The sequence below is a fragment of the Schistocerca serialis genome, chromosome 4 (assembly GCF_023864345.2).
Source record: "Schistocerca serialis cubense isolate TAMUIC-IGC-003099 chromosome 4, iqSchSeri2.2, whole genome shotgun sequence".
NCBI lineage: Eukaryota > Metazoa > Arthropoda > Insecta > Orthoptera > Acrididae > Schistocerca > Schistocerca serialis.
In genome coordinates, this window is record NC_064641.1 from 482,048,306 (window position 1) to 482,074,597 (window position 26,292).

At 40.5% G+C, this 26,292-nt stretch overlaps 1 protein-coding gene across 1 annotated transcript in view; it reads left to right on the forward strand.

Moving 5' to 3' along the window:
* Positions 1–26,292, forward strand: part of LOC126474556 (uncharacterized) — a 234,788-nt gene that overhangs the window by 88,545 nt on the left and 119,951 nt on the right. The window contains exon 5 of the mRNA XM_050102031.1: positions 20,908–21,069. Within this exon, the coding sequence (XP_049957988.1) occupies positions 20,908–21,069 (162 nt within the window). The remainder of the gene's footprint in view (positions 1–20,907; positions 21,070–26,292) is intronic.

Consider the following 26,292-nt stretch of genomic DNA (forward strand, 5'->3'; position numbering starts at 1 on the left):
CTCTCTCTCTCTCTCTCTCTCCCCCCCCCCCCCCCCCCCCCCCCCTTTCAAGGAGCAGTTTTTCCCATTGATTTTACTATGTATATGTATATGTAGCAAATAGGTCACAGTAGTTTATTGATGTTTGTTTATTAAGGCTGTTTCTGACAGTTGCTTCACTTAATTTGTGTGTGTGTGTGTGTGTGTGTGTGTGTGTGTGTGTTTTAGAGAGAGAGAGAGAGAGAGAGAGAGAGAGAGAGAGAGAGAGAGAGAGAGAGAGAGTAGTATTAGTATTAGTAGTAGTAGAGAGAGAGTTAAATGTGTTGTTTCATTTATTTATTTTTTTATTTGTTTCATACTCCATCACTCTCTCAGTGAAGAAACTATATTGCAATTGACTACGTCCATATAATGTATATTGTTAATGAATGAGTAAAGAGATCAAATTGAACTGAATTGATAACCTCATAAGGATATAGTGTTTGCCAGTTCCTCTTTTCTACATTTAATGTTGGTCCAGTAAAGGTGTACCTTCTGCTTGCAATAAATGAGGTACAGGATTTCAGTTTTTTGCTTTGTGCATAAAGGTGAGAGTACGTTTGACCTTCAAAACCCTCAGGACAACTTTTTGTGGCCAAAAAAATACAAGAAATTTTGGTACTTTCTTTTTTCAGGTTTTCACCTATTACTCAGAAACTAATGCACCCTACTGAAAATTTTACTGTTACCAAAATGAAAGAGCATTACATTTTGTGTTGAATGAGACAATTTCAAAGTCAAAATTGGTGCAGCCATTTGGCCTTGATCAATTGTCAAAGTTCAATCATTTTTGCTAACTTGGCTAAAAAGTGGCTCCAACACACCTAACTCAAAAACGGCTACTCCAGATGAAAAGTGTCATTATCAGAGTTGTAGAGCATGAAATGTCATGTTATAAAAACATCCAGTTCTTCAGTGTTAGGAACTATTAAGCTTCATATACCTGAATGCCAATTTTTTTTAAAGTCAAAGTTATTCAATTAAAGTGGGAAGACAGCTCCATAATGAGCACTATAAGCTTTCTATCTACATCTTTTTAATTTTCTTCAATCATGTGTATTTTTATTCATTTTCATTTATGCCTTACTTGCTAAGAGTGGCTTCTTAAAATGAAAACCAAGTACATAGTAATGGCCGATATGTATTTACGTGTGAGTAATATAAAAATTTGTTCAAATGAACGAACAAAAGGGCATGACAATATTAAAAAAAACACACACACACGCACAATTTAAATATCAGAGATTCAAATTTCATCAAATTTCAATTCCATCAAGGTCATTTGGGAGACTGTGCCAGGTTCTGGTCCAGCATCTGGCCTTTAGGATCCATTTTGGCACCTTCAGCAACTTCCTTGTTCTGGAATGTATCTTCAGTCTCTTCCTCATGTTCATCAATCTCAGTTTCTTGGACATTCTTGCAAGATAAGCCAAAACAGCATTTGGCAGTTCAGTCCAGATTTGCAATATCCACATAATGCTGTGCATCCTGTTTTGCATGCACAGGAAACCATCTTCAGTAGCATGTGTAGTGTCACATCTTTTGTCATTGTTACAGGAAACAAGCCTGATATGTTTTTCTACCATCCCCTCTGGCTTGGATCAGTTTTCTTCCCCTGCCAAGATTGCACTTGATGGTAGGATCACAATGAGTGCCACCTTGCTGCATTTGATGTTGGCAGTAGCCTTTCAAGTTTGAAAGATTTTCAGAGCAGACCTTACAGAATGTTCATACCTGAGCTTGTCCAATGTCACGCATTTGGAATTCCCATACAGTGCTAACATCAACTGTGACTATTGCTCTGTATGGTTTAGTAAGTGCCCTTGCCCTTGGCCAAAAAAAAAAAAAGAGGATATGGTGTGTCCTGTGAACGCATGGTTGAAAACTGCAGGATCGAAATTGGCAGAACTACTGGAGTACCACACTCCTGTTGATTTCCCTCTTCCATGTTTATGGAAGTACAAGTTACTGTAGTTATTTCCTTGATCCATTAGGAGAACAAGCACATCAGTGTCCTCGTTCATGATTGCCACACTGTCAGACTCAGCAGCTTGGGGAAATAGCCGCTTCCACAATTAATGAATCTGCATCTTCTTTTGCCTGCAGCACTTGAATACCTCCATCCATAAATTTCTACATGAGCATCAAAATCAAGTGGTTCTTGTTGCTCTCATTCACAAAAACTTCTTCTGCGTCACTGCAGCACTTTTATCTTCATCAAAAATGATATCTGATGAAGAACCTGGTGTCTTTACACGACAAGATCTTTCAGAAGACTTTGTTCCCATTTTCAAAGCATCACTTGGGTAGCCATCAAATATAACTGTGATTTCGGATCTGTAGTGCTTTCACAAATAGGTTTCATATTTCATGCAGATGACTCCAAAATTTTCTTTGATGTGCCAAACTGATATATGGAGCAGGTGACTATGATCCTCCACAAAGCTTCTTATTTTGGGTTTGTCATTCTGTTGGAGAGGTGTGAATGCATCATAGAGAAGTGATTTTGTACCCTTCTCTGAACAATTACATGGGGTGTGGGGAAATTTCAGATGAGAAACAGAACTTCAAGACTTTTCAGACTTCTTGATAACACACATTCTGTGAAACAATGTTACTGGATTTATGGTAGGAATCCAATTCTTCCCTATCTTGAGAGCTACAGTGGAGGATGCAAGTGTTATAACTTTGAAGTTATAGTATATGTCCCAGTACTTCACAGGCCCATTCATGACATTGCTTTTCAGCTACCCCAATAACAGTATCTCTTAATTCAAGTTTCATCACCTTATGAACATTATTTCATTTTGCATAGGGAAATCTGCTAAGTTCCTCCCAGCTAGCATCAATTTCCTTGCCACAATAAAAGCAGTGTTTATTTAAATCAAATACCTTCTTGTATGATTGAAGATTTGACATTGACAGTGCAGGGCCTTTTGTCAAATACGATCTAATCAGTTTTGGGTTATTGTACTTCTGACAAGCACTGTGCACACCAGCTTCAGCCAGACCAGTTAATAACTTAAGATGCACTGTGATTTACCTATCCTAACCAGATTGTAGTAGTGTTTCCAGTCTTTAATGTTTCACTTTTACCACATCACCATCTGCCCAATTGCCGTCACATGTAAAACACATCTCCATACAATGTTGGCCACTCGTTTTAAATGAACTGACCACACAACAAAAGTAAATTCAAATACAGAAATGAGAATTTTGGAAGGCAAGGAATTTTAATGTGTCCTTCAGACAACACAGAAAGACTGGGCATGACTAACAATGGAAACAATAAAAGGAATGGAGGGGATAGCAGCCTTGCTGTTTATGACATCATTCAAGGGAGATCTGTAGATACATCTACACCCAAAGGTGAGACATATTTATGTCTTCCTAGTGGAAATTACATTTGATTGAATGACTTTGACTTACAAAAAGCTACAAAATGGAATTACTTTGACTTTCAAGTGTGTGAATGCTTAATACTGCTTAAAACTGAAAAACTAGATGCTTTTGTAACACAAAATTTCATGCTCTACAACTTTGATTACTTGACTTTTTCATTTGGAGTAGCTGTTTTGAATTACACACATTGTTGCTGATTTTTTGGCCAGGCTGGTAAAAATGACCAAGCTATGACAACTGATTGTGGCCAAATGACTGCACCAATTTTGACATTGAAGTAGGTCATTAGAGGAAAAATTTAATGTGCTGTCATTTTGGTAACAGTAAAATTTTCAGTAGGGTGCATATTTTCTGAGCAATAGGTGAAAATCTGAAAGAAGTGCCAACATTTTTTACTTTCTTTTTTTTCTTTTTCTTTTTGTTTTTTTTTTTCTTTCTTTTTTTTTCCCCTACAAAAAATTATCCTGAGGTCTTTGAAGGTTGAAAACTTGCATTCTACGTGCTCTCACAACTAAGTGCATACGATAGAAAATAAAATCTACTACCTCATTTTTTGCAAGCGAAGGGCCTTTTCTGTGATACCATTACTGGACTAATAACAGTTGGCGTGATCTTTCTAAACACACCAATAGGTAGGTAGTAATGTTACACAAAATTCAAAAGTTAGATCATATTTTCATTATATGTAAGTGGTTAGATGACAAATTACATGATGTAGCAGACATGGCAAATTAAAAATAATGAGGAAACCACTGAAAAGATCTGTGTTTGCTACATGACTATCTACATAACTGTTCAGTCTTTCATTGTATTACATCACACATAAATTTTAGAGTTCGAGGAGGGTTTCTTATTGTGATGAAGGAACTCTTCCAAACTGCAAAATGACCTTCCCAGAACAAATTGTCTGAGATACTCCCTCAACATGGGCTTATCAAACTTACATTTAATATCAGGAGGAAGAGCATTATAAGCATACATGCTCCTCTTCTAATAATTTCCGGGTATGCAGCCGGATCCCGTCGACATTCTGCATACCCGGAAATTATTAGAAGAAGAAATACGCCGGGAAAATTTCAGAAGTCATACATGCTCCTGTACTGCACTCCCTTCTGCACCATCTTCAGATATTTACAATCATTGTGGAAATTGTGTTTTCTCCTTGTATTGTATTCATGGTATTCACTGTTTCTTTTATACAATTCAGTATTTTTACTAATGAAACACATAAGCAAATATACATACTGGGAAATCATATTAAGAATTTTTAGTTTGCAAACAAGATTTCTATAACTACATCTACAGCCTGCATCTCTCATTATTCTTCCTTTTCTGTCCTGCACAGCATAGGTAGAAACTGTTTATCATCTCTTTTTCCAGTGGGTACTCCAAACCACAGGGAAGTGAACATGTGTTTCTGTAAGTCTGCAATGGAATGAGTTCACAAAATGAGCCAAGCACTAACACATCTGGGACATAGCAAAGTCAACATAACAATACAACAGTTTCATACCATTAATCACTTGAGACTGGAAACACACTAAGTCCCTTTGGCCATGCAGTGGTGCAATATGAACAGCTACAAAGTACAGCAAGGAGTGAGCCGTGCACTGAGCCTGGGCCATAGGCTGAGCGGCAGACAGTTGCCACTGGGTGTGACACCTTGTGACGTGCATATCTTGGCAGCAGCTCCTCTATGATGGCATGCCACAGCCTTAGTACCTCAGACATGTCCACTTCAACATTAGGCGGGGAATCTGAATCACTGTTGGATACAGAACTTATAATTTGTTTTTGGGCCAACAATATTCTCTTTGCTTGGGATTGGTTTCTGCAAAATATAATTCCATATGCTATTAGAGAATGGAAGTATCTCTAGTATGCTGCTTTCATAGTGTTTTATTCAGTGCTCCCAGATATAATACATAACACAGAAACTGATGAGCTGTGTCTCTTCTGAAGGTTTATTATACGAGAATGATGAGATCAGTTCACTCTGCGTTTAATCATAACACCCAGGAACTTTGTTGTTTCAACTCTTTCTATCATTTGTGTGGCATACTTAACAGTTAGCTCTTCCTCAGTTTTGGCAATTGCAGTGACTTTAAAAAGTTGGTTTTATTAAAGTTTAATCAGAGTCCATTCACACTAAACCATTTTACTAAATTGGTGAGAATATATTTTACAAGGTTTTCACATGTAAACCATCAATCATAATGTTGGTGCCATCTACAAAAATTGTATAATTGCACTGTAGCTTTGTACTTTCTGGTAAATTCAGACAATGTAAAATCAGATTGGAATGTAAAAAAATCATGAAAAGAATATACTGCTACTCACTATAAAGATGACAGACATGACAAAAAGACTGTTACACATTTGAGCTTCTGGCCAAAGCCACACACTAGCAAGCACACCTCATGCTGCTATGGGGGGAATGGAGATAGGGCTCATGTGTGCATGAGGTGTGCTTACTTGTGTGAAAGTGTGTGTGTTCACCTTTCTGAAGAAAGCTTTGGCTGAAAGCTCAAATGTGTAACAGTTAGTTTGTCATGCCTGCCTGCAACTCAACATGTCATCTTTACAGTGATAGCATTCTTATATCATGATAAGTCATTTATAATATCAGGAACAGGAAAGGAGCAAGAATGGATTCTTGTGGCACTCCAAATCTGATGCTTCTCCACTCTGATGAAACCAGACCACCACAAAAATAGTCTATGATGTCTAATAGTACTTTCTTTTTCATGTCTTTGAGGTATGACTGTAATCTTTTATTCGATACACCAGTTATTCCTATAATGTAGCTATCTGTAATAGTACTCAGCAGTTCAGAGTGTCAAAGGCTTTTGGTAAATCAAAAAATAATCCAGTTGTCACCATTTTGTCATTCAGAGACTCCAGAACTTCGTTTATAAAAGCATAGATTCCTTGTTTGCTTGACAGACCCTTTCAGAAACCAAACTGTCTTTCACTGAGAACATTAAATCTATCTAGATGACACCAAATTCTTGTATACTTCCACTTTCCCACCTTTTGCGAAGATGGGTTTCACAATAACATATTTGAATCTGTGGAGCACATCTGCTTGGTGTAAGAACACATTGGAAATATGGCTAAGTGTGTCTCTTTATAGGAGCATAGCAGTGTCTCAACAAATTGTTAACAATATTATCTACTCCAGTGGAATTTTTATTCTTCAGACTGATTATTGTTCTTTCAGTTCCAGATACTGTGACAGGGCTAATACAGATATTACTGATATTTGTGGGAACAATGTTTTGCATAAAACTCAAGGTTTCATTAAAAGAGCTCTTGCAGACTATTCATTCCGACAGTGACAAGAAGTGTTTGTTGAAAATATGTGCTTTGTTTTCAGGATTACATACAATATTTCCTTCATTTTTATTCTGAAATCTCCTAAAGTACTTTTCTTCTTCCCTGTCTCCTATCCAACAATATGACAAATAGTCTTCATTTTATTATTGAGTTATCAATTGCGTGTTCATAATAAAATGATTTTCATTTTTGTTTATACTTGTCCAGGATCTTACAGTACATTTTATGAGACTAATTTTTGTTGTAAGATATTCCAGCGCCTGAGTTATTCTGCTGATGATGCACTGTGGTGATCACAGCTGTTACGAAACACACTAGATGAATTCGCAATTGTGAATATTGACTACCATCAGCTGTAGAATGGAATGATGACAGAGAAAACTCCATTCCACAGCTGATGGTAGTCATTATTCGCAACTGCAAATTCATCTGGATTTTTGTTGTGTCCTTAGACATTCTAACTGCAACGTAAAGTTTCCTCTTAGTTTTGCATGATTATTTGATTGCCTTTGGGATCCAATCACTTCACAAACAAGGAGGTAGAACAAAATTAAAGAATTAGAATTCCATTCTATTACTGGTAGTGTTTTCACAAATATTTTTTGACTGGTGCATTTAATGATTTGGTTTCCTTTCCTTTGGACTCTGGTGTGAGTGAACACTTTGTGAATGACTTAAAAGGCATTGATAAAGTGCAAATCATTGAAAGGCAGGTAGGGATTAGTGTTGCAAAAACTGGAACTCTTCTGAAGGCAATGTGATTCAGAGAAATCAATGTTGTCAGCTATGTCAATGGTAAGGTGGCACATGATGCAAAATAAACCAGTACTAGAAAACTTTAAACGGTCTGAAGCTATGGCAAAACCTCATTTCAGTTTGAGGACTGGTAGATTCCACTGCAATAACAGAGATGAATATTTTTCAAATGAAATGAAAACCTGTTTTAAAAAGAAGGGAATTGATTGTGAGATGAGCACAACAAGCAAATGGAATACATGAGTGCATGAATGGGAACATTAAAAACAAGGCTCACTTGATGTTGTTGAACAGTAAACTTGAAAAATGTTTTCTGTCAGAAGCAGTACAGACTCCTGTTTTCTTGGTAATCAGAGTGCCAGTGTGTACATTAAAAATGACTGTACCTGCTACTCTGTAGTATGGTGAAATGCCAAAGCTACAGAAACTGTTTGGTTGTGTAGCACAGACATGACTTACTGGAGAAGCAATTGCTGGAAAGTTTGATTTCAGAATAAAGAAGTGCTTCATGGATGGATATTTTGTTAATGGATATCAGCTCTGTTTAATGTATTACAGTGTTTAGGCTGCTCAACGGAGAGGTCATCAGTGAAATTCATTGTCGCAGATGCATGAGAGTGTTATCCATAGCACTTGATGTTTGGCGTGAGAACCATTGTCCAACAGCTTAAATTGTGCACCACAGTGAGGGCAAAACAGCAACATTGTGGTCGTGCAATAGTTGGAAATGTTGAAATTATGTGCAAAGATGGTCATTGGAATTCATGGATGTCCAGTCACAATTTGAAGATTGACAGTATGGCTTCATTAGTGGAGGTCGACAGGTGTAGCATAGGGGAGAACTTGGCAATTGTTGTTGTCTAGTGAGATATTTGTAGTGGCCTTGCAGGTTTGACATGGTTAATAGATGCTATAATAATATGTGAAAGGTACAATAGTCTATTCAAAACACCTTTTGGGAGCCTGAGTATGAGGATGTAGGGCAATTGTACCATGTCATCTCATAACATTATAAAGTTATAGTCTTTAAGTACTTTATGTAGAAAGACTTTAGACACCAAGTGCAGAAGGAGTGGAGGTATGTGGAGGTAAGCAGTGTGTTGCGTGACATGAAAGACCAGGTCAGATAGGTGTGGTGGCATAATTGATGGTTCTTGGAACACAATGTTGGCTGGCAGAGATAGCGTTTTTCCAAATTAGATTTCAGCCAATGTGGCTCTGAGTTCATGTTCTTGTGCTGTGTGGACTCCCAGAAGTATCCAAAATAGTGCCTCAGTCCGTAGACCACCACAGCACATGGGGGCTGCCTTTAATGTGCAGTGCCACTGCTCAATAGGACTTTGTAGTGCTTTGGAATCACTTTGTACCTGCCATACTGCACAATTCTAGGAATAGGGCAGATTCAAACTGTGGGCCCTGGTTAGTTGTGGTGGAGTCCATCCCTGGTAGCTGAGTGGTCAGCGCGACAGAACGTCATGCCTAATGGCCTGGGTTCGATTCCTGGCTGGGACAGAGATTTTATCCACTCAGGGATTGGGTGTTGTGTTGTCCTTATTATCATCATTTCATCCCCATCAACAGCATGTCACTGAAGTGGCGTCAACTCAAAAGACTTGCACCAGACGAACGATCTACCTGACAGGAGGCCCTAGCCACACGGCATTTATTTATATAGTTGTGGTGGATATGAGGTAGCCAAAGTGTGAGATCCTCATTTCAGTAAATATTATGGTAGTAGATTCAGCTGTTATCTCTTTTAGTCATATTGCTTCAGGCCAGTGTGTGACACAATTTATTTCCAGCAGAATGTATCGTTCGCCAGTGGAGGCAGGAAGTGGGTTGACAAGGTCAATATTCACATGTCGAAAATGCCATTTTGGGATTTCGAAGTGACTTAGGTGCTGTTGCATATAATGTGAAACTTTGCTCTTTTAACATAGGTCACATGCACAAGCATTTCTTCACCAGTCCACCACCAACTGAGTGGTTTGAGAAATGCTGGGGTGAGTCAAATTAGGCAGCTGCTTGAAGACAACTCAGCAGAATTGTTGAGGTACAAGGGAATGTGTCCAATCTTGTGAAACATAAACTCCATTGATCTGTAGGTTAATGGATGGGTGATGGATGAGAGCTTTTAACTGTTGATCTTGTTACTATGCCACAGAAAAGTGTTTGTAGTTGAGGTGAGATGGCAAGGTGCTGATGCATGAGAAATAGTCTGTCATAATTTTCTCCATGTCTCTCAGGTGGCAGACATCCATGGTAAGCTCATAAATGTGGTCTAAGTGCCAAAACCGTTGGTGGCAAGAGTCCTTGGATGGGTTGCAAATAGAGTCGGTGAGTGGACGATGATGAGTGTAAATAGTTAGGAAGCATCCTTCTATGTCTTGCATGAAGTAGTGCACTGCTTTGTAGAGTGCTAGTAGTTTCCTGTCATAAGCAGACCACTTGCCTTGTGATGGCATGATCTTGCATGAGAAAAAATGTAGTAACTGCTGAATGCCCTCCACCATTTGTTGCAGCACAATGCCGATGGCTGAGTCACTCATGTCTGCTGTGCAATAAGGAGGGTGTGCGCCATAGTAATGGCCTGGGGTTCAAAAGCAGGCTGCATAGTTGTCCATGTGAGTTTGCTTTTGCTGGTTGTGTTCTTGACAGCAAGGGATTGCATTAATGGCGTTTGCAGGGAAGCTGCCTGTGGAAGGTGTCTTCTGCAGAAATGTGTGATGCCTAAGAACCAACATTGTTCTTAATAGCCTTGTGATGGTGGCAGTTGCTGAATAGTCTCTATACATTGTGGTGTGGGGTGGGTGCTTGGAGCATTTACAGTTTGTCCAAGGAAGACAACTTCTTTGAATTGAAATTGACATTTCTCTTCATTGATAATGACACCATTGTGAAAGAGGGTATCCAGAACATGTTTGAGTTGCATGTTGTGGGAGGTGTCGTCAAGTGAGAAAATTAAGATATCATTGAGATAAGCATGAAAGAATGGGAAATTGATAGTAAACCATCAAGGAAGTTTGCTATATTTGCACCAGTTGCTTAAGTCTGTGTGGTATAAATATAAACTTGAACAAACCAAAAGGTGTGATAAGAGTCATTTTGTGAATGTCTTCTGGACACCCAGATATTTGTAGATACACTTTCTTACTGTCAGTGACACTAAAAACAGAAGTGCTTGCTAAATAATGGGAATAGGTGAAATCCTAGAAGTTTATTAGCTGTCCATAACGGTCCTTTGTTTTGTTTTTAATGATCAGTTTTGTGGGTTAAACCAGGAACTGCCAGAGGGGCAAACTATCCCAGCCTGTAAGAATGTTCATCCACTGCTCTGCTCTTGCAGCCTGATGTAGATCTGGTGGTAGTTGACATGGTCTGTGATGTACTAGAGGGGGGGGGGGGGGGGTCTGGGCATGGTGATAATGTTATGAACTGTTCCATTCTTAACGGCACACTGTATGAACCATTCTCGTGGGAAATGGGGACAACGGGTGTAGATGATGGGTGACATAGCTGCTCAAGGTGTTACTGTGCCATGTGGAGTTCCCACTCAATGTCTTTGGATGTAGTCATGTTGTAAGCAAAAATTCGTTTCAGGCATATCAAAATAGAGATGTTAAATGTGCTGAATGCAGTTGATGGTGTGGAGGAAATCCTGAAGGAGCCGATGATGTCATGTATATCTGTAGGGGGCGGGGGTTACAGTGGTAGGTGGGCTGTGCTGTTACATTGGGCCGCTGAGGGGGCCTGGCTTACAACACTTGTGTAGAGCAGCCACTTGTTGTATGAGTTAGCACACTGCCGGACAGGTTGGTAACCAAATGAAAGTGATAGAGAAAGTCTGCACCAAAAACTGGTTTAGCAACATAAGCATTGAGAAATGTCCAAGTGAATATATCATTGTGGCTGGTGTTTACTGTGTGGATCTGTGATCCATAGACTCAGATTGTTGTATCATTTGCTGCACAGAGTTGGAGAGACATGTAGGATGGTGTTTGACATGGTGAAGAGGATGGTGAAGTACTGACTTCTGAGCCAGTGTTGAACAGGTATAGTCGGCCACTGATGAAGTTCCATACAAATAGTCTGTTGTTGTGGAAAGATTGGGGAGGATGCAGTCCGTCATTGTCACTGTGGGTGTTTAGGAGACCTAGCTATCCTGCACAGTCTGGTACACCTCCTGCAACTATGCATGAAGTTTGGAGAACAGTTATGAGTGGAAGTGGCATATTGTGTATGGTACTAGCAAAAGCGATTCTGTGTGAGGGGCATGGTGTGGTTGGTGATCCTATGCACAGATGGGAGCAGAATGTCTTTGGTGATGTTCTGCACAGGTATGGGCATGAAACTGATGGTGGGTAAGCAGAGGTTTATTGTGGCTGTGTGAAGTCATCACTTCAACTGAGCATAGAGATGTCAGAGTCAGGCGAGGTCAGCTCAGCTCGTTGTAGGCGGGAGTCCAGTTATGCAGTCATTGTAGTTGCAAGACATGCTAACCATAACTTTCATCAACATTGCTTTTTATTGTGTGTGCTGCATGACAGAATATATTTGATCGATGAGTATAAGGCACGCATCCAAAGATCCATGTTAATGCATGACCATGGCCAGTTAGAGTATGCGTGCTTAGGAGGTACCATAAATAATTGCAATGGAATCTCGTCTCTTAAAACTTCATCATAAATGCTGTAATAGATTTCTTCCTGTGGGGAGCATGTGAGGTGGCAGGGTAGAGCTACCTTCGCAGTCTCATATCTGTTTTCTGTTGGGGGGGGGGGGGGGCAGGGAGGATGAGGATGGTATCACTTACTGATCTACAAGATCCCCAAGGTGGCTAAGCAGGGTGACGAATTTCATGCCGTCACTGATGACTTCGCTCAAAGCAAAAATGCTGTACACAGTGGTGAACCTCAAAGTTGGTTGATCTTGTCAAAAAGATAGTAGTGTGAGTTTTGTCCTATGACTAATAGGTTGCCAAGGTGACATTTGTATGAGAGAACAGTCAAGCAAGTTTTATCTGTATGTGCTAAAGGATTTTGTGCAGTTGGCAACACAGGAGACAGTGCAGCCAGCTGCATGAGATCCAGAGCAATTGGATTCATTCATGGTGCTGTTGATAGCTCTTCAGATGGGAGTAGATATGAATCCAGCTTGTTGGATTCTTGTAGCTTAGGATTAGAATGGTTTGTGAGTGAAACAGGGTCCTGTGTGGAATCACATAGAACCTTGTCTGTTACACTGCATTGTTCAGCAGTGCTTCCCACCAACCATGTACTGCTTCCCATTGGGGTAAACAACTCCACACAGATGGTCATTTCTTTGCTCTTTATGGTATTTTGTTAGTTGACGAGGAACCCAGCAAGTGCACACCTTTGAGTGCCCCAACTGGTGGATGAATGTGTCAGCATCAGCAAAGAGACGCCCAGTTGTGCAGTGAGGTGTTTGACTGTGATCCATTGATTATCTTGAATGAGAGTGTCCACACATTCCAACACTGCAGGTGTCACAGCTGTGTGCAGCCAGCTGGCATGCAGGAGATCAGACAGGTCTGCATGACCCTGTAGCGATGATGACAGATGCCTCACCCAATGAGTCTCTGTGCTTTTGTTCACTGCCAGGTCTCCATAGACGTTCTGCAAGCAGCTGTCAGTATCTGTGATGCTCTGGTTTTCTGACAAAAGAAACTCAGTGACAGCTCTGTGCTTGAAACATACCTCTATTACAGATGCTATTTTGAAGGCTATGCATAATGTCGCCATCTGTCACTTCAACAACAACTTTAATCTTAGCACAATTCAGTGCACTGTTAACCCATATGGACACAGTCTCTGATTCATGATGATTCCTCTTCCTCAGAAACAGTGGCATGGTAGACATATAACAAGATGTACCATGATCTCTGTTATACACTTCACATATCTGAAATGTGTGATATGCAATAACTTCTCAGCTGTTAAGTCTCCAGCCCTGATAGTCTCCACTTTACCACCATGTACTAGAGCCACAGTGATTAGTTATGCCAGATACTGATTCACCAACAGACACTGACATCTCACAGGGGGAACCATGCCAATGGGAGGTCTGAGACCCACAACTGGCAGCTATATAAGTGATGTTTCTGGTGAGACAGCGTCAATCGTTGAGCAGCCGCACATCCAGCAGCATCGACACAGACTAGTTATGCCACGTTAATTTAGGAGGAGAAGGCGTTCATGCCTTACATGATATAAGGCTATTGATAATATAGCTATTACTATGAAGAGCGAAGTAGATGTGCAAGTTATTCTGCATGGTCCTTCAGTGTTTTGTGGATACATACTCAATTTTACACTTACTGATGCAGATGCTAGTGCACATGGTAATGCTTGGGTTACTGTGGCTCTAGTACGTGGTTGTAAAGTGGAACTATATCAGGGCTGGAGACTTTTAACAGCCGAGAAGTTATTGCTTATTGCACATTTCAGATATGTGAAATGTATAACAGAGATTGTGATACTACTTATTCTATGTCTACCATGCCATTGGTTCTGAAGACATGGAATTGTCATAAAGTAAATGAATCAGAGTCTGTGTCCATATGGGTTAAAAGTGCACTGAATTGTGCTAAGATTAAAGTTGTTAGTGATGTGACACATTACTATAGGAACTGAAATAAAGTACCTGTCCTTTCCTTATTTGACCTTGAGAAAGTTGTCTCATATACAAGGGGCTGAAGCAGGAACATTCCATGATGTCCCAAGACAAATTTCTCTTTTTTTTCGACCAAAATTAGCCAGGAAAGAAAAAAATGTGTAGCATTATTTATAGAATGCCCCTCATACATAGAACAGATAGTGCAGAACCCCACATGATGGAAATATGTTAGATCTAATGGCAACAAATAGACCTGACATCTTTGAGGATGTCCACACCGAAACTGGCATTAATAGCTATGATGCAGCAGTGGAAAAATGATTTCCAAATAATAAAGGGTGACTGAAACAAGTAAAAATAATGTGAATGGAGAGATAAAAGAATTACTAACCAAACAGCGGCAGGGGAACACACACAAAAAAGGATTTAACATTTACAAGTTTTCAGAGCCAGTGGCTCCTTCTTCTAGCAGAAGAGCTGAAGGGGAAGGAAAAGGGGTGAAGGAAAAGGACTGGAGAGGCTTAGAGAAAGGGGTAAAGTTCACATACGTAGTCAGATCAGGTGAGACTCACTGGACTGGATGTGAAGGAAAGATTGATTGTTGGGGAGTGCACCGGATGAGATTTGAAAACTTGAGAGCTTAAAGGCAGAAGACAGGGTAATATGCAAGACATAGATTGCTTCTAAAACATAATGCACTCGTTAATAAGAATGAAAAGCTAAGTGCATTGTATGTAACAGAGGTGGGAGGGGGGGCAGCAAAAAACAGACAAGCCAGAAAGTAAAATATGTAAAGAACTAAAATGGAGTGAAGAAAGGTGTTTTTACCATGAATAAATGCTGTGATGGAAGGGATTAATGTAAATTAAGGCTGGGTGGGTGTCAAGAACCAAGGAAATGTTGTAGTGCTAGTTTCCATCTACAGAGTTCTGAGAAACTGGTGTCTGGGGGAAGAATCCAGAAGGTGCATGTGGTGAAACAGGCACCGAGGTCATGATTATCATGTTGTACAACATGCTCTGCAACAGGATATTGTGTGTTGCCTGTATACACCCTCTGCCTATGCACATTCATCCTAACTTATGACTAGGTAATAGTCATGTCGATGTAAAAGTTTGAACAGTTCTTATATAAAAGCTGGAGTATGACATATGTTGTTTCACAGGTGGCTCTTCCTATGATAGTATATGTTTTGCCAGTGACAAGGCTGGAATAGGTGGTGGTAGAAGGGTGCGTAGGGCAAGCCATGTAATGGGGTTGGTCACCAGGCTAGGAGTCATAGGGTAAGGCGATGGGTGCAGAAGGAGCATAGGGTCCTACAAGTACATTGCGGAGATTGGGAGGGAAACAAAAAGCTATTCTAGGTGTGATGAGCAAAATCTCAGACAGAATGGATCTCACTTCAGGGCATGATTTTAGGAAGTCATGGCCTCGTTGAAGTAGCTGATTGATACATTGAAGACCAGGATAATACTGGGTGACAAGTGATGTGCTCCAAAGTTGTTTTCTGGAGGGATCAGCAGTACCAGGATTGGATGTGATGGCCCAAGAAATCTGCTTCAGAACTAGGCTGTTTTTCATAATTAAGTCCAGTGAAGTCTGAAGTGAGAGTGTGGCGTATTGCTGTAAAGCCTCCGCATCCAAACAGATATGTTTCCCTCGAATGCCAAGGCTGTATGGGAGGAAACGTCTGACATGGAAAGGATGGCAACTGTCAAAATGTAAGCTTGTTAGTAGGTTTGATGTGGATGGAAGTGTGTAGCTGGCCTTCAGTGAGGATGAGATCAACATCAAGGAATGCGGCATGGGGTTCGGAATAGGATCATGTGAAGTTTAATTGGGAGAAGGTAGTTAGAGATTCCAGGAATTTTAACAGGTCATTCTCACCACGAGTCCATATGGCAAAGGTGTCATCAATGTATCTGAACTAAACCAGGGGCTGAAGGCTTATGGATCCCAAGAAACTCCCCTCTTAGGGACCCATGAAAATGTTGGCATAGGAAGGAGCCATCCTGGTTCCCACACCCATATCCCTGATCTGTTTGCATGTTGACCCCTCAAAGGTGAAGTAATCATTGGTAAGTACAAAGTTGATTAACATGAGCAAGAAGGATGTCATAGGCTTGGAATCAGGTGGATTTTGACTGAGGCAATGTTCAACAGCGGACAGACCATGTACATGGGGAATGTTGGAGCAGAGGGAGATGGCATCAATAGTGACAAGCAAGATGTGTGGTGGGAGTGGGATGGACATGGATTTCAGATGATCTGGGAAATGGTTGGTGTCTTTAATACAGGTGGGAAGTCTTTGTACTATGGGTTGGAGGTGTTGATCAACTAAGGTAGATATACATTCAGTGGGTGCTTTGAAGCCAGCAACTGTAGGATGGCCAAGTAGATTGTGTTTGTGGATATTAGGAATAAGGTAAAAGTTGGAGGTGCGTGGTTTGGGTGGGGTAAGAAGTTCGATGGATTGAGGTGTAAGTCCTTGTGAGGGTCTTGAGGCTTTTAGAAGGGACTGCAGGTCAGTTTGAATCACAGGGATGGGTTATTGATGGCAGATGCTGTATGTACAGGTGTTGAACAGCTGGCATAGACCTTCAGTAACATACTCCTGTCAGTCAAGTATCACAGTGGTAGATCATTAGTCTGATGGGAGGATAATGATAGAGTCATCACCTTTTAGGGACTATAGAGCTTGAAGTTCTGCAGAGGATAGGTTAGGGTCAATTTGTAGGGACCTGAGGAAAGGTTGTGAAGCAATGCTGCATCTGAGGAATTCTTGGAAGGCTTGCAAGGGATGATTAGAGGTAGCGGTTACAGAAAATGCACTTAGCTTTTCACTCTTATTAACTAGTGCATGATGTTTTAGTAGTAATCTCTGTCTTGCATATTACCCTGTCTTCTACCTTTAAGCCCTCATGTTTTCAAATCTCATCCAGTGCCCTCCCCAACAATTGGTTTTTCCTTCTCATCCCATCCGGTAAGTCTCATCTGACCCTGGATTCTGGGCTACTTTTATGAACTTCACTCCTTTCCCTAATCCTCTCCTGTCGTTTTCCTTCACCCATCTTCCTTCCTCTTCAACTGTTCTGCTAGAAGAAAGAGCCACTGGCTCCGAAAGTTCGTAAACATTAAATTGTTTTGTGTGTGTCTTCCTCTGCCACCGCTTGGCGAGTAGATTTTTTATCTATCCATTTGCATTATATTGTGAATAATTGATTATTTTCATTGTTATAAAACAATTAGAATGATATCTATGTTCATAAAGTTAGGTAGAAAAGCACTAGTGTCATATTTCAGTGAGAAGCTTGAAACTCTCAGTTCAGGACAGATGCAGTGCTTCAGGTCATTATCCTGGTAAAACTTAAACATGTTTGATACCCCCATTTTATCAGCACTTATGTGCAAATTGTTTTTTAATTTGTTCACATAGATCTCTTTGTTGATACTGTTGATGAACACTAATTTGTCCAAACCAAGTTTGAATATACAACCTGAGAAAAGAACACTGCCACCTCCATGCTTCGTTTTATCAGTAAAAATGATGTCGTTCCACCATATTTCTTCCTTTATAATAAACTGTTTAACAAAGTCCAGTCCCTTCTTTTGATTCTGTTCATTCACATAAAGTTTCTTCCTGCCCACTCTTCCATTGTAGCCACTATTTTTTGATTCTCAGTGAATTGTTTGAGGATGTGCCTCCTTTCCAGTCTCATTTATAAGCTCTCTTGCTAACCTTTGTGCATTGAGTGTAGGATCCTTCTTTATTTTTCATATTAGGTTCCTCTTATCACATGCATCCAGTTTCTTTGGTTGGCCTTTTTAAGGTACAGAGTCTATACAGTCCTTGTACTTTAATTGTCTGATGATATCTGCCACAGTACTCTTACTCATTATGAACATGGTAGCAACTTGTCAATATCATTTACCTTTCACATTATGAACAATCACTAGTTGTCATATATCAAAACTGGTATTGGTTTTGCATGCATTGTACCATTTGAATAATTTACCACCTTATAAACAAACACTGTCTTCTAACTCAGATTATATAACTTTACACGTTTGTTAAAAACAAGTGCTGTTGCCACCTGTCTGAATATTAAAGTAATGTGAAAACTGAACAGTATTATGAGAAGGAAAGTTGCTGCTCACCATATAGTGGAGATTCTGAGTTGCAGATAGGCACAATAAAAAAACTCTCACAATTAAAGCTTTTGGCCATTGGCCTTCATCAACATTACACATACACACACACACACACACACACACACACACACACACACACACACACACACAAATGCAACTCACACACAGGACTGCAGTATCAGGCAAATGAAACCACACTGCTAGCAGCAACACCAGTGCATGATGGGAGTGGCGGCTGTGTTGGGGTAAGGAGGAGGCTGGGGCGGAGAGGGCGAGGGATAATATGTTGAGGGTGCTAGACAGTGATGTGCTGCAGGTTAGACGGAGGGCAGGGGAGAGGTGGAGAGGGGTGGGGGGGTGGGGGGGAGTAGCAAAAGAGGAGAGAAATAAAAAGACTGTGTGAGGTGGTGGAATGATGGTTGTGTAGTGCTGGAATGGGAACAGGAACGGGGCTGGATGAGTGAGGACAGTGGCTAACGAAGGTTGAGGCCAGGAGGGTTATGGGAACATGGGACGTATTACAGGGAAAGTTCCCACCTGCTCAATTCAGAAGAGTTGGGGTTGGTGGGAAGGATCCATATGACACAGGTTGTGAATCAGTCATTGAAATGAAGGATGTCGTACTGGGCAGCATGCTCAGCAACAGGGTGGTCCACTTGTTTCTTGCCATAGTTTGTCGGTGGCCATTCATGTGGACAGACAGTTTGTTGGTTGTCATGCCTACATAGAATGCAGCACAGTTGTTGCAACTTTGCTTGTAGGTCACATGACTTGTTTCACAGATAGCCCTGCCTTTGATGGGATAGGTGATGTTAGTGACTGGACTGAAGTAGGTGGTTGTGGGAGGATGTATGGAACAGGTCTTGCATCTAGGTCTATTACAGGGGTATGAGCCATGAGGTAAGGGGTTGGGAGCAGGGGTTGTGTAAGGATCGATGAGTATATTGTGTAGGTTTGGTGGACAGCGGAATACCACTGTGGGAGGGGTGGGAAGGAAAGTGGGAAGGACATTTCTCATTTCAGGACATGATGAGAGGTAGTTGAAACCCTGGCAGAGAATGTAATTCAGTTGCTCCTGTCCTGGGTGGTACTGAGTTACGAGGGGAATGCTCCTCTGTGTCCGGATGGAGGGTCGTTGGGAGATGGTGGGAGACTGGAAAGATAAGGCACAGGAGATCTTCACAGCCTGTGCCATATGGATTCTTCCCAGCAACACCAGCTTTTCTGAATTGGGCAGGTGGGAACTTTCCTTGCAGTACATTCTATGTTCCCATCACCCTCTTGGTCTCAACCTTCATTAGTCACTGTCATCACCCATCCATCCCCTTCCCTGTTCCCATTCCAGCACCACACAGCCGTCATTCTACCACCACACCCAGTCTTTTTGTTTCTCTCCTTTTCTGCTTCTTCCCCCTCCCCCTGCCCCTTCTCCACCTCTCCCCTGCAGCAATTCACTGTCCGCCATCCCCACCATAGTATCCCTCCCTCTCACCGTCCCAACCTCCTCGTTACCCCCCACCCAGTCACCATTCCCATAATGCGCTGGTGCTGCTGCTCGCAGTGTGGTTTCAGTTGCCTGATACTGCAGTCATTTGTGTGAGTTGGGTTTGCGTGTGTGTGTGTGTGTGTGTGTGTGTGTGTGTGTGTGTGTCTGTTGTTGATGAAGGCCAACAGCTTTAATTGTGAAAGTCTTTTTGTTGTGCCTATCTGCGACTCAGCATCTCTGCTACATGGTTAGTAGCAACTTTCCTTCTCATAATACTGTTACAGTCCATCCTAGATTTTCCATTATTTGAAAACTGAACAGTGTTTTATTTAAACAGTATTATTTAACAACTGTTACAAGTTGTATAAAACGGTTAATACTATTATTTACTGAGTAACTACCTTAATATAACACTTGATTATTTTTTTAAATTTTTGTTGTGTTAAAAGTGAAGTTATGATGCTGCAGAGCAATAATCTCAAAGTATCTGAATATTAATGTTACTCACTGTACATTGTCCTATCCATCTGTTTATCAGCTTCTGTTTGTTTCAGTAGAATTCCTCTGCTTTCTTTTCCATTGTACGTCACCCAGTTTTCTGTGTTTTCACTTTTTAGAAATTTGGCATCTTAGTCTTTCACCTAAGTATTGTAATAGAGTTAAAATATTTACAGATGCAGCATTTCAGACTTCAGTTATGTAATGACTCAATCTTTGGCTTCTAGAACAAACACAATCTATACCTCACCAGCCTTACATTTCTTTTCAGTCATTTTCATTATTGTGTTTGATGTTTTGGGCATACTGGCTATTTTGCTTTTTAATTTCTGTTACAGCATTTTCCAAATATGCATTGCTAACATTTTGATGTTATACCAATAGAGCCCATAACTTTTGTTCGTGCTTAGACACAATCTTAAATTATTTACACAGTCTACTTTTACATAAAGGAGTTATTGTTAGAGAAGTTATTTAAGTATCACAACTTTTTTGTGATTCCTTCAATATTTGCTTACAGACATATTGATATTTTCATAAACTTAACTTCCTATGATTTGCAGAGATGTTCATACAGTTTGTTTGTATCTACAGCTGTGTTCTTTATAATATTTTGTCAGGTTACAGTCAGACCCTTCAAAGGAATATGAAGTGGAAGTTGAAGGAGACTGGGTATCAGACTTACCATATTTCAATTTTGATACAGATTTAGCTGCATCAGCAATTGCTAGAACAATTGCTACTGAAAAATGGACAAAGCAGTACTTCAATAATCTTAAAATGTAAGTAAATAGCGTGAAGTAATCATCTTAATATGAATTGGCTTAAGTTATGTTTTCAAATATTTGTCACAGATGTTTTAAAAAATTATCTGAAATAAAACACCAACCTGCCACAAATTTGTTTTCAATCTCAATTTAAAGGTGTATCATAAACAGTTTTGGAATTTAGGTTCAATGCTGCTACCTGATGCTGGATGACAACTTTTCTGCTTTGCATACCACTGCTATTGCCCTCTCAGATACCTCTATTGCATACAGTCCACTGGAGTGGACATTACATACCCACCTAGCAGCCAGTGAGACTTTTACTTGGGCTATTGTTGATCTGAGAATTGGCATGTGTCGGCAAGATGGCACCTGAGAAAGAAGATCTTGTACATATGTTCACAACTGAAGTAGATTTGTTCTGTGGAAGGCATGAAGGCATTTGAAAGTAGTAATATTAATGAGATGGTCTGTACACATTAACACATTGTATTATCACTGAGAATGAATTATAAACATATTTCTACTACCATGGGCTCTGAACATGTGTGTCATTATTATGACAACGTATGGAAACCATTAGTCGCCATTTACTTCTACTTCAGGACATACTGTATCTACCAGAGGATACTGGAACAGACCAAAAATATTATCGACCCAGAAAATAGTTCAAGTTCAGAGGAATTGAAGAAGAGATTGAGTCTCCTACTATTCTTCCGCGCTTTGTGACTACTGCACCAGTTCAGAGAAGTAATAGACAAGTGAATAGTACATGAACTATGTCAGACAGTTGTTTCTACATATCTGTTCCCCTATTCTTTGGGGACCACAAAATAAAACTAGATCAGAAGGCACTTGTTGGCATTTTCATGCCTCTATTCTCTTCTGCTTTGATGGAAACCATTGTTTGCCAGCTAATCTGCATGCAACAAAAATGGAAATGAAGAACTGTGTCTTATTGTGCCAGATTTTGCAGAAGTTCTTGGGTATAAATGTAATCATGTATTACGTCAAATAACCTAGGATTAGGTCCTATTTGTGTTTAGAGGCTGCATTCAGAACTGATCTGATTGTGAGCAGCATGAGAGTCGGTCAGTTTGAGATAAACAACAACAGTGCACAAGGAGTAGAAAATATGATCAACTGTACAAGATTCAGCCTGTTTCAGATTCCCTTCAGAGTTCATTTCTACAAGCACCTGATGTAGAACACAGTCTGTTGATAACCAAACTACAAATTAGAGGCCAACACGCATTGAAGCAATATAAAGCAGGGAAACCTGAACTATGAGGCCTCAAGATATGGGTTCTTGCAGGTAGCTCATAATATGTGCACAGATTTGAAGTTTACCAGGAAGCAGTGGAAGAAGAGGAATGTGCCTGTGCAGATGTTATCTTGAGACTGTGATGATCTAGAACACAAAAACCATAAAGTGTTTTTCAATAATTGGTTCACAAATAATCCTCTGCTACGGGAACTGTAGAATATGAAATATATGCCACAGTAATGTGTTGACCAAATAGGCTCCAAGAAGTTCAATCCGTGATACTTCCTGAAAACTAACTGAGGAAAAAAGGCAAAGAAGCAGTTTCAACAGTAATAAATGATAGTTGTTTTACAATTACTTGCTGGCTTCACAGCTCTGTTGTTTATGTGGCTTCAGCAAGCATTGGTAACCAGTAACAGGACGCTGCAAAGTGAAGGAGCAAGAAAGAAGAAATTATTGACATTTTTCATCACATGTTGTTGCTTACTACAATTCGTACATTGAAAGTGTTGATGTAATGGACTAATGTTTGGCATTGTATGCACACCAGCACCACAAGAAACATTGGTACCTGTAAGTATTTGTGATTTTCTCGATATGTGTGTAATAAATTGCTGGTTCATATATAGGGCAAAGAAAAATAATTTCACTCTTTTATATTTATAGTGTTCACAGCAAGAGCACTAATAAAGATTGGTTATCATGATGTGAGTAGTGTAAAAAGAGGCAGGTCAATCCTACCTCCACCTAAAGTAAACCAATACCAAGTGAACAGAACAGCAGATGAAATATTTCATGCAGAGAATCTTTGGCCAAAACTCGCAGAAGTCAAAAATGCAAACCACTGCCATTAGAAATTTGTGGAAGGAAAACAAAATATACAGTGTTTGTATCATATGTAAAGAACTTGCGTGTTCTAATAGTTTTGAAAATTTTCCCACCCTACATGGTTTAACTATTTTTATAAAAGCATGCATTATTACATAGTGTTAACTGTGATGGACATAATTAAAATTTGTGATGTAGGCATTTGATAACTTGTAAATGCCACTTGTTAAAATTAATCATGCATTCAATTTTATTTCCTTTCAAATTAAGTCCGGCAAGAAGCTGTTACGATGGGCTGAAAATGATGTTACATTTTGTGATTACAGAATAGCTATTATAGACAGAACTTTTAATAAGTGTTTAACTGATTTCTGTAGGTTTCATTACTTTTAAAACATATTTTCCATCCACTGAATGACATCACACCACTAACAGACTAAAATATGAAGCTTCAAAAAACAAGCACCTTGAAACTGTCTATAGATGAATATTCTCAATCTAAATCTAGTCATGCGGCCCCTGTGACTGTCACTTATTTTTTGGTTTTGCTTTTATTTAATACTTCAAAAAACCTATCTCCATGTTAATTACTGTAATGATGCACAGCAACACACCATTTAGCAAATGGATGTTGTACATAGGTTAATACATAATGCCATATTTATGTACAAAGATGAATGCATTATATCTAAAAACAAAGATGATGTGACTTACCAAATGAAAGCGCTGCAGGTCGATAGACACACAAACACACACAAACATACACACAAAATTCAAGCTTTCGCAACCAACGGTTGCTTCATCAGGAAAGAGGGAAGGAGAGGGAAAGACGAAAGGATGTGGGTTTTAAGGAAGAGGGTAAGGAGTCATTTCAATCCCGGGAGCGGAAAGACTTACCTTTGGGGGGAAAAAAGGACAGGTGTACACTCACACACACACCCATATCCATCCGCCATACACAGACACAAGCAGACATTTGTAAAGGCAAAGAGTTTGGGCAAAGATGTCAGTCGAGGCGGAAGTACAGAGGCAAAGATGTTGTTGAAAGACAGTTGAGGTATGAGCCGCGGCAACTTGAAATTAGCGGAGGTTGAGGCCTGGCGGATAACGAGAAGAGAGGATATACTGAAGGGCAAGTTCCCATCTCCGGAGTTCTGACAGGTTGGTGTTAGTGGGAAGTATCCAGATAACCCGGACGGTGTAACACTGTGTCAATATGTGCTGGCCATGCACCGAGGCATGTTTAGCCACAGGGTGATCCTCATTACCAACAAACACTGTCTGCCTGTGTCCATTCATGTGAATGGACAGTTTGTTGCTCGTCATTCCCACATAGAAAGCTTCACAGTGTAGGCAGGTCAGTTGGTAGATCACGTGGGTGCTTTCACACGTGGCTCTGCCTTTGATCGTGTACACCTTCCAGGTTACAGGACTGGAGTAGGTGGTGGTGGGAGGGTGCATGGGACAGGTTTTACACCGGGGGCAGGGAAGGTGGTTTGGGGATTTCATAGGGATGAACTAAGAGGTTACGAAGGTTAAGTGGACGGCGGAAAGACACTCTTGGTGGAGTTGGGAGGATTTCATGAAGGATGGATCTCATTTCAGGGCAGGATTTGAGGAAGTCGTATCCCTGCTGGAGAGCCACATTCAGAGTCTGATCCAGTCCCGGAAAGTATCCTGTCACAAGTGGGGCACTTTTGTGGTTCTTCTGTGGGAGGTTCTGGGTTTGAGGGGGTGAGGAAGTGGCTCTGGTTATTTGCTTCTGTACCAGGTCGGGAGGGTAGTTGCGGGATGCGAAAGCTGTTTTCAGGTTGTTGGTGTAATGGTTCAGGGATTCCGGACTGGAGCAGGTTCGTTTTCCACGAAGACCTAAGCTGTAGGGAAGGGACCGTTTGATGTGGAATGGGTGGCAGCTGTCATAATAGAGGTACTGTTGCTTGTTGGTGGGTTTGATGTGGACGGACGTGTGAAGCTGGCCATTGGACAGATGGAGGTCAATGTCAAGGAAAGTGGCATGGGATTTGGAGTAGGACCAGGTGAATCTGATGGAAACAAAGGAGTTGAGGTTGGAGAGGAAATTCTGGAGTTCTTCTTCACTGTGAGTCCAGATCATGAAGATGTCATCAATAAATCTGTACCAAACTTTGGGTTGGCAGGCCTGGGTAACCAAGAAGGCTTCCTCTAAGTGACCCATGAATAGGTTGGCGTACGAGGGGGCCATCCTGGTACCCATGGCTGTTCCCTTTAATTGTTGGTATGTCTGGCCTTCAAAAGTGAAGAAATTGTGGGTCAGGATGAAGCTGTCTAAGGTGAATGAGGAAAGAGGTTTTAGGTAGGATGGCAGGTGATCGGTGTGAAAGGAAGTGCTCCATCGCAGCGAGGCCCTGGACGTGCGGAATATTTGTGTATAAGGAAGTGGCATCAATGGTTACAAGGATGGTTTCCGGGGGTAACAGATTGGGTAAGGATTCCAGGCGTTCGAGAAAGTGGTTGGTGTCTTTGATGAAGGATGGGAGACTGCATGTAATGGGTGGAATGTTTCCCTCTATTATATCCAGATGAATGCATTATATTATTTATGCAGACATAACTGTTTTGACAAATTACAGACTACATATTTAGGTAATTGTTTCCACTCTTATGAAAAAATTTTTAATTCTGGCTCTAACTTGTAGTTTCTACTGTCCAGATTAAGTCATTACATACTCTGTAGTTGCTTTTGTATCTTCTTTCACTGCTTACAGAAATCAATATCAGATAACAACTTGCAGTTTCTGTTGTCAAGATCAATTTGGTTTCAAAGGCTAGAGACAGGGCATAAGGAGCCCAGAATTCATTCAGGGTATCTAGAGATTCATTTATAAAAATATTATGTAATTTTAACTGTCTCTTTTGGATTTGGCAATTTTTCCTACCACATTTAACCATTGACGTACGTGGTACACTTCCCTAACTGATATAAAGAGGTGCACAATTAATGTAGCCAAAATGATTTAGTATGATACCCTTTACTGATACAGAGAGGACTACAACACAACAACACTTCCAATAGACCTGCCGTGGGTCTTAGTTGCACTGCTCACAGATACTTCACTCTGCTGTGGAAACTATCTGGTCAGTGGTGTCGCTAGCACTGATGTTCC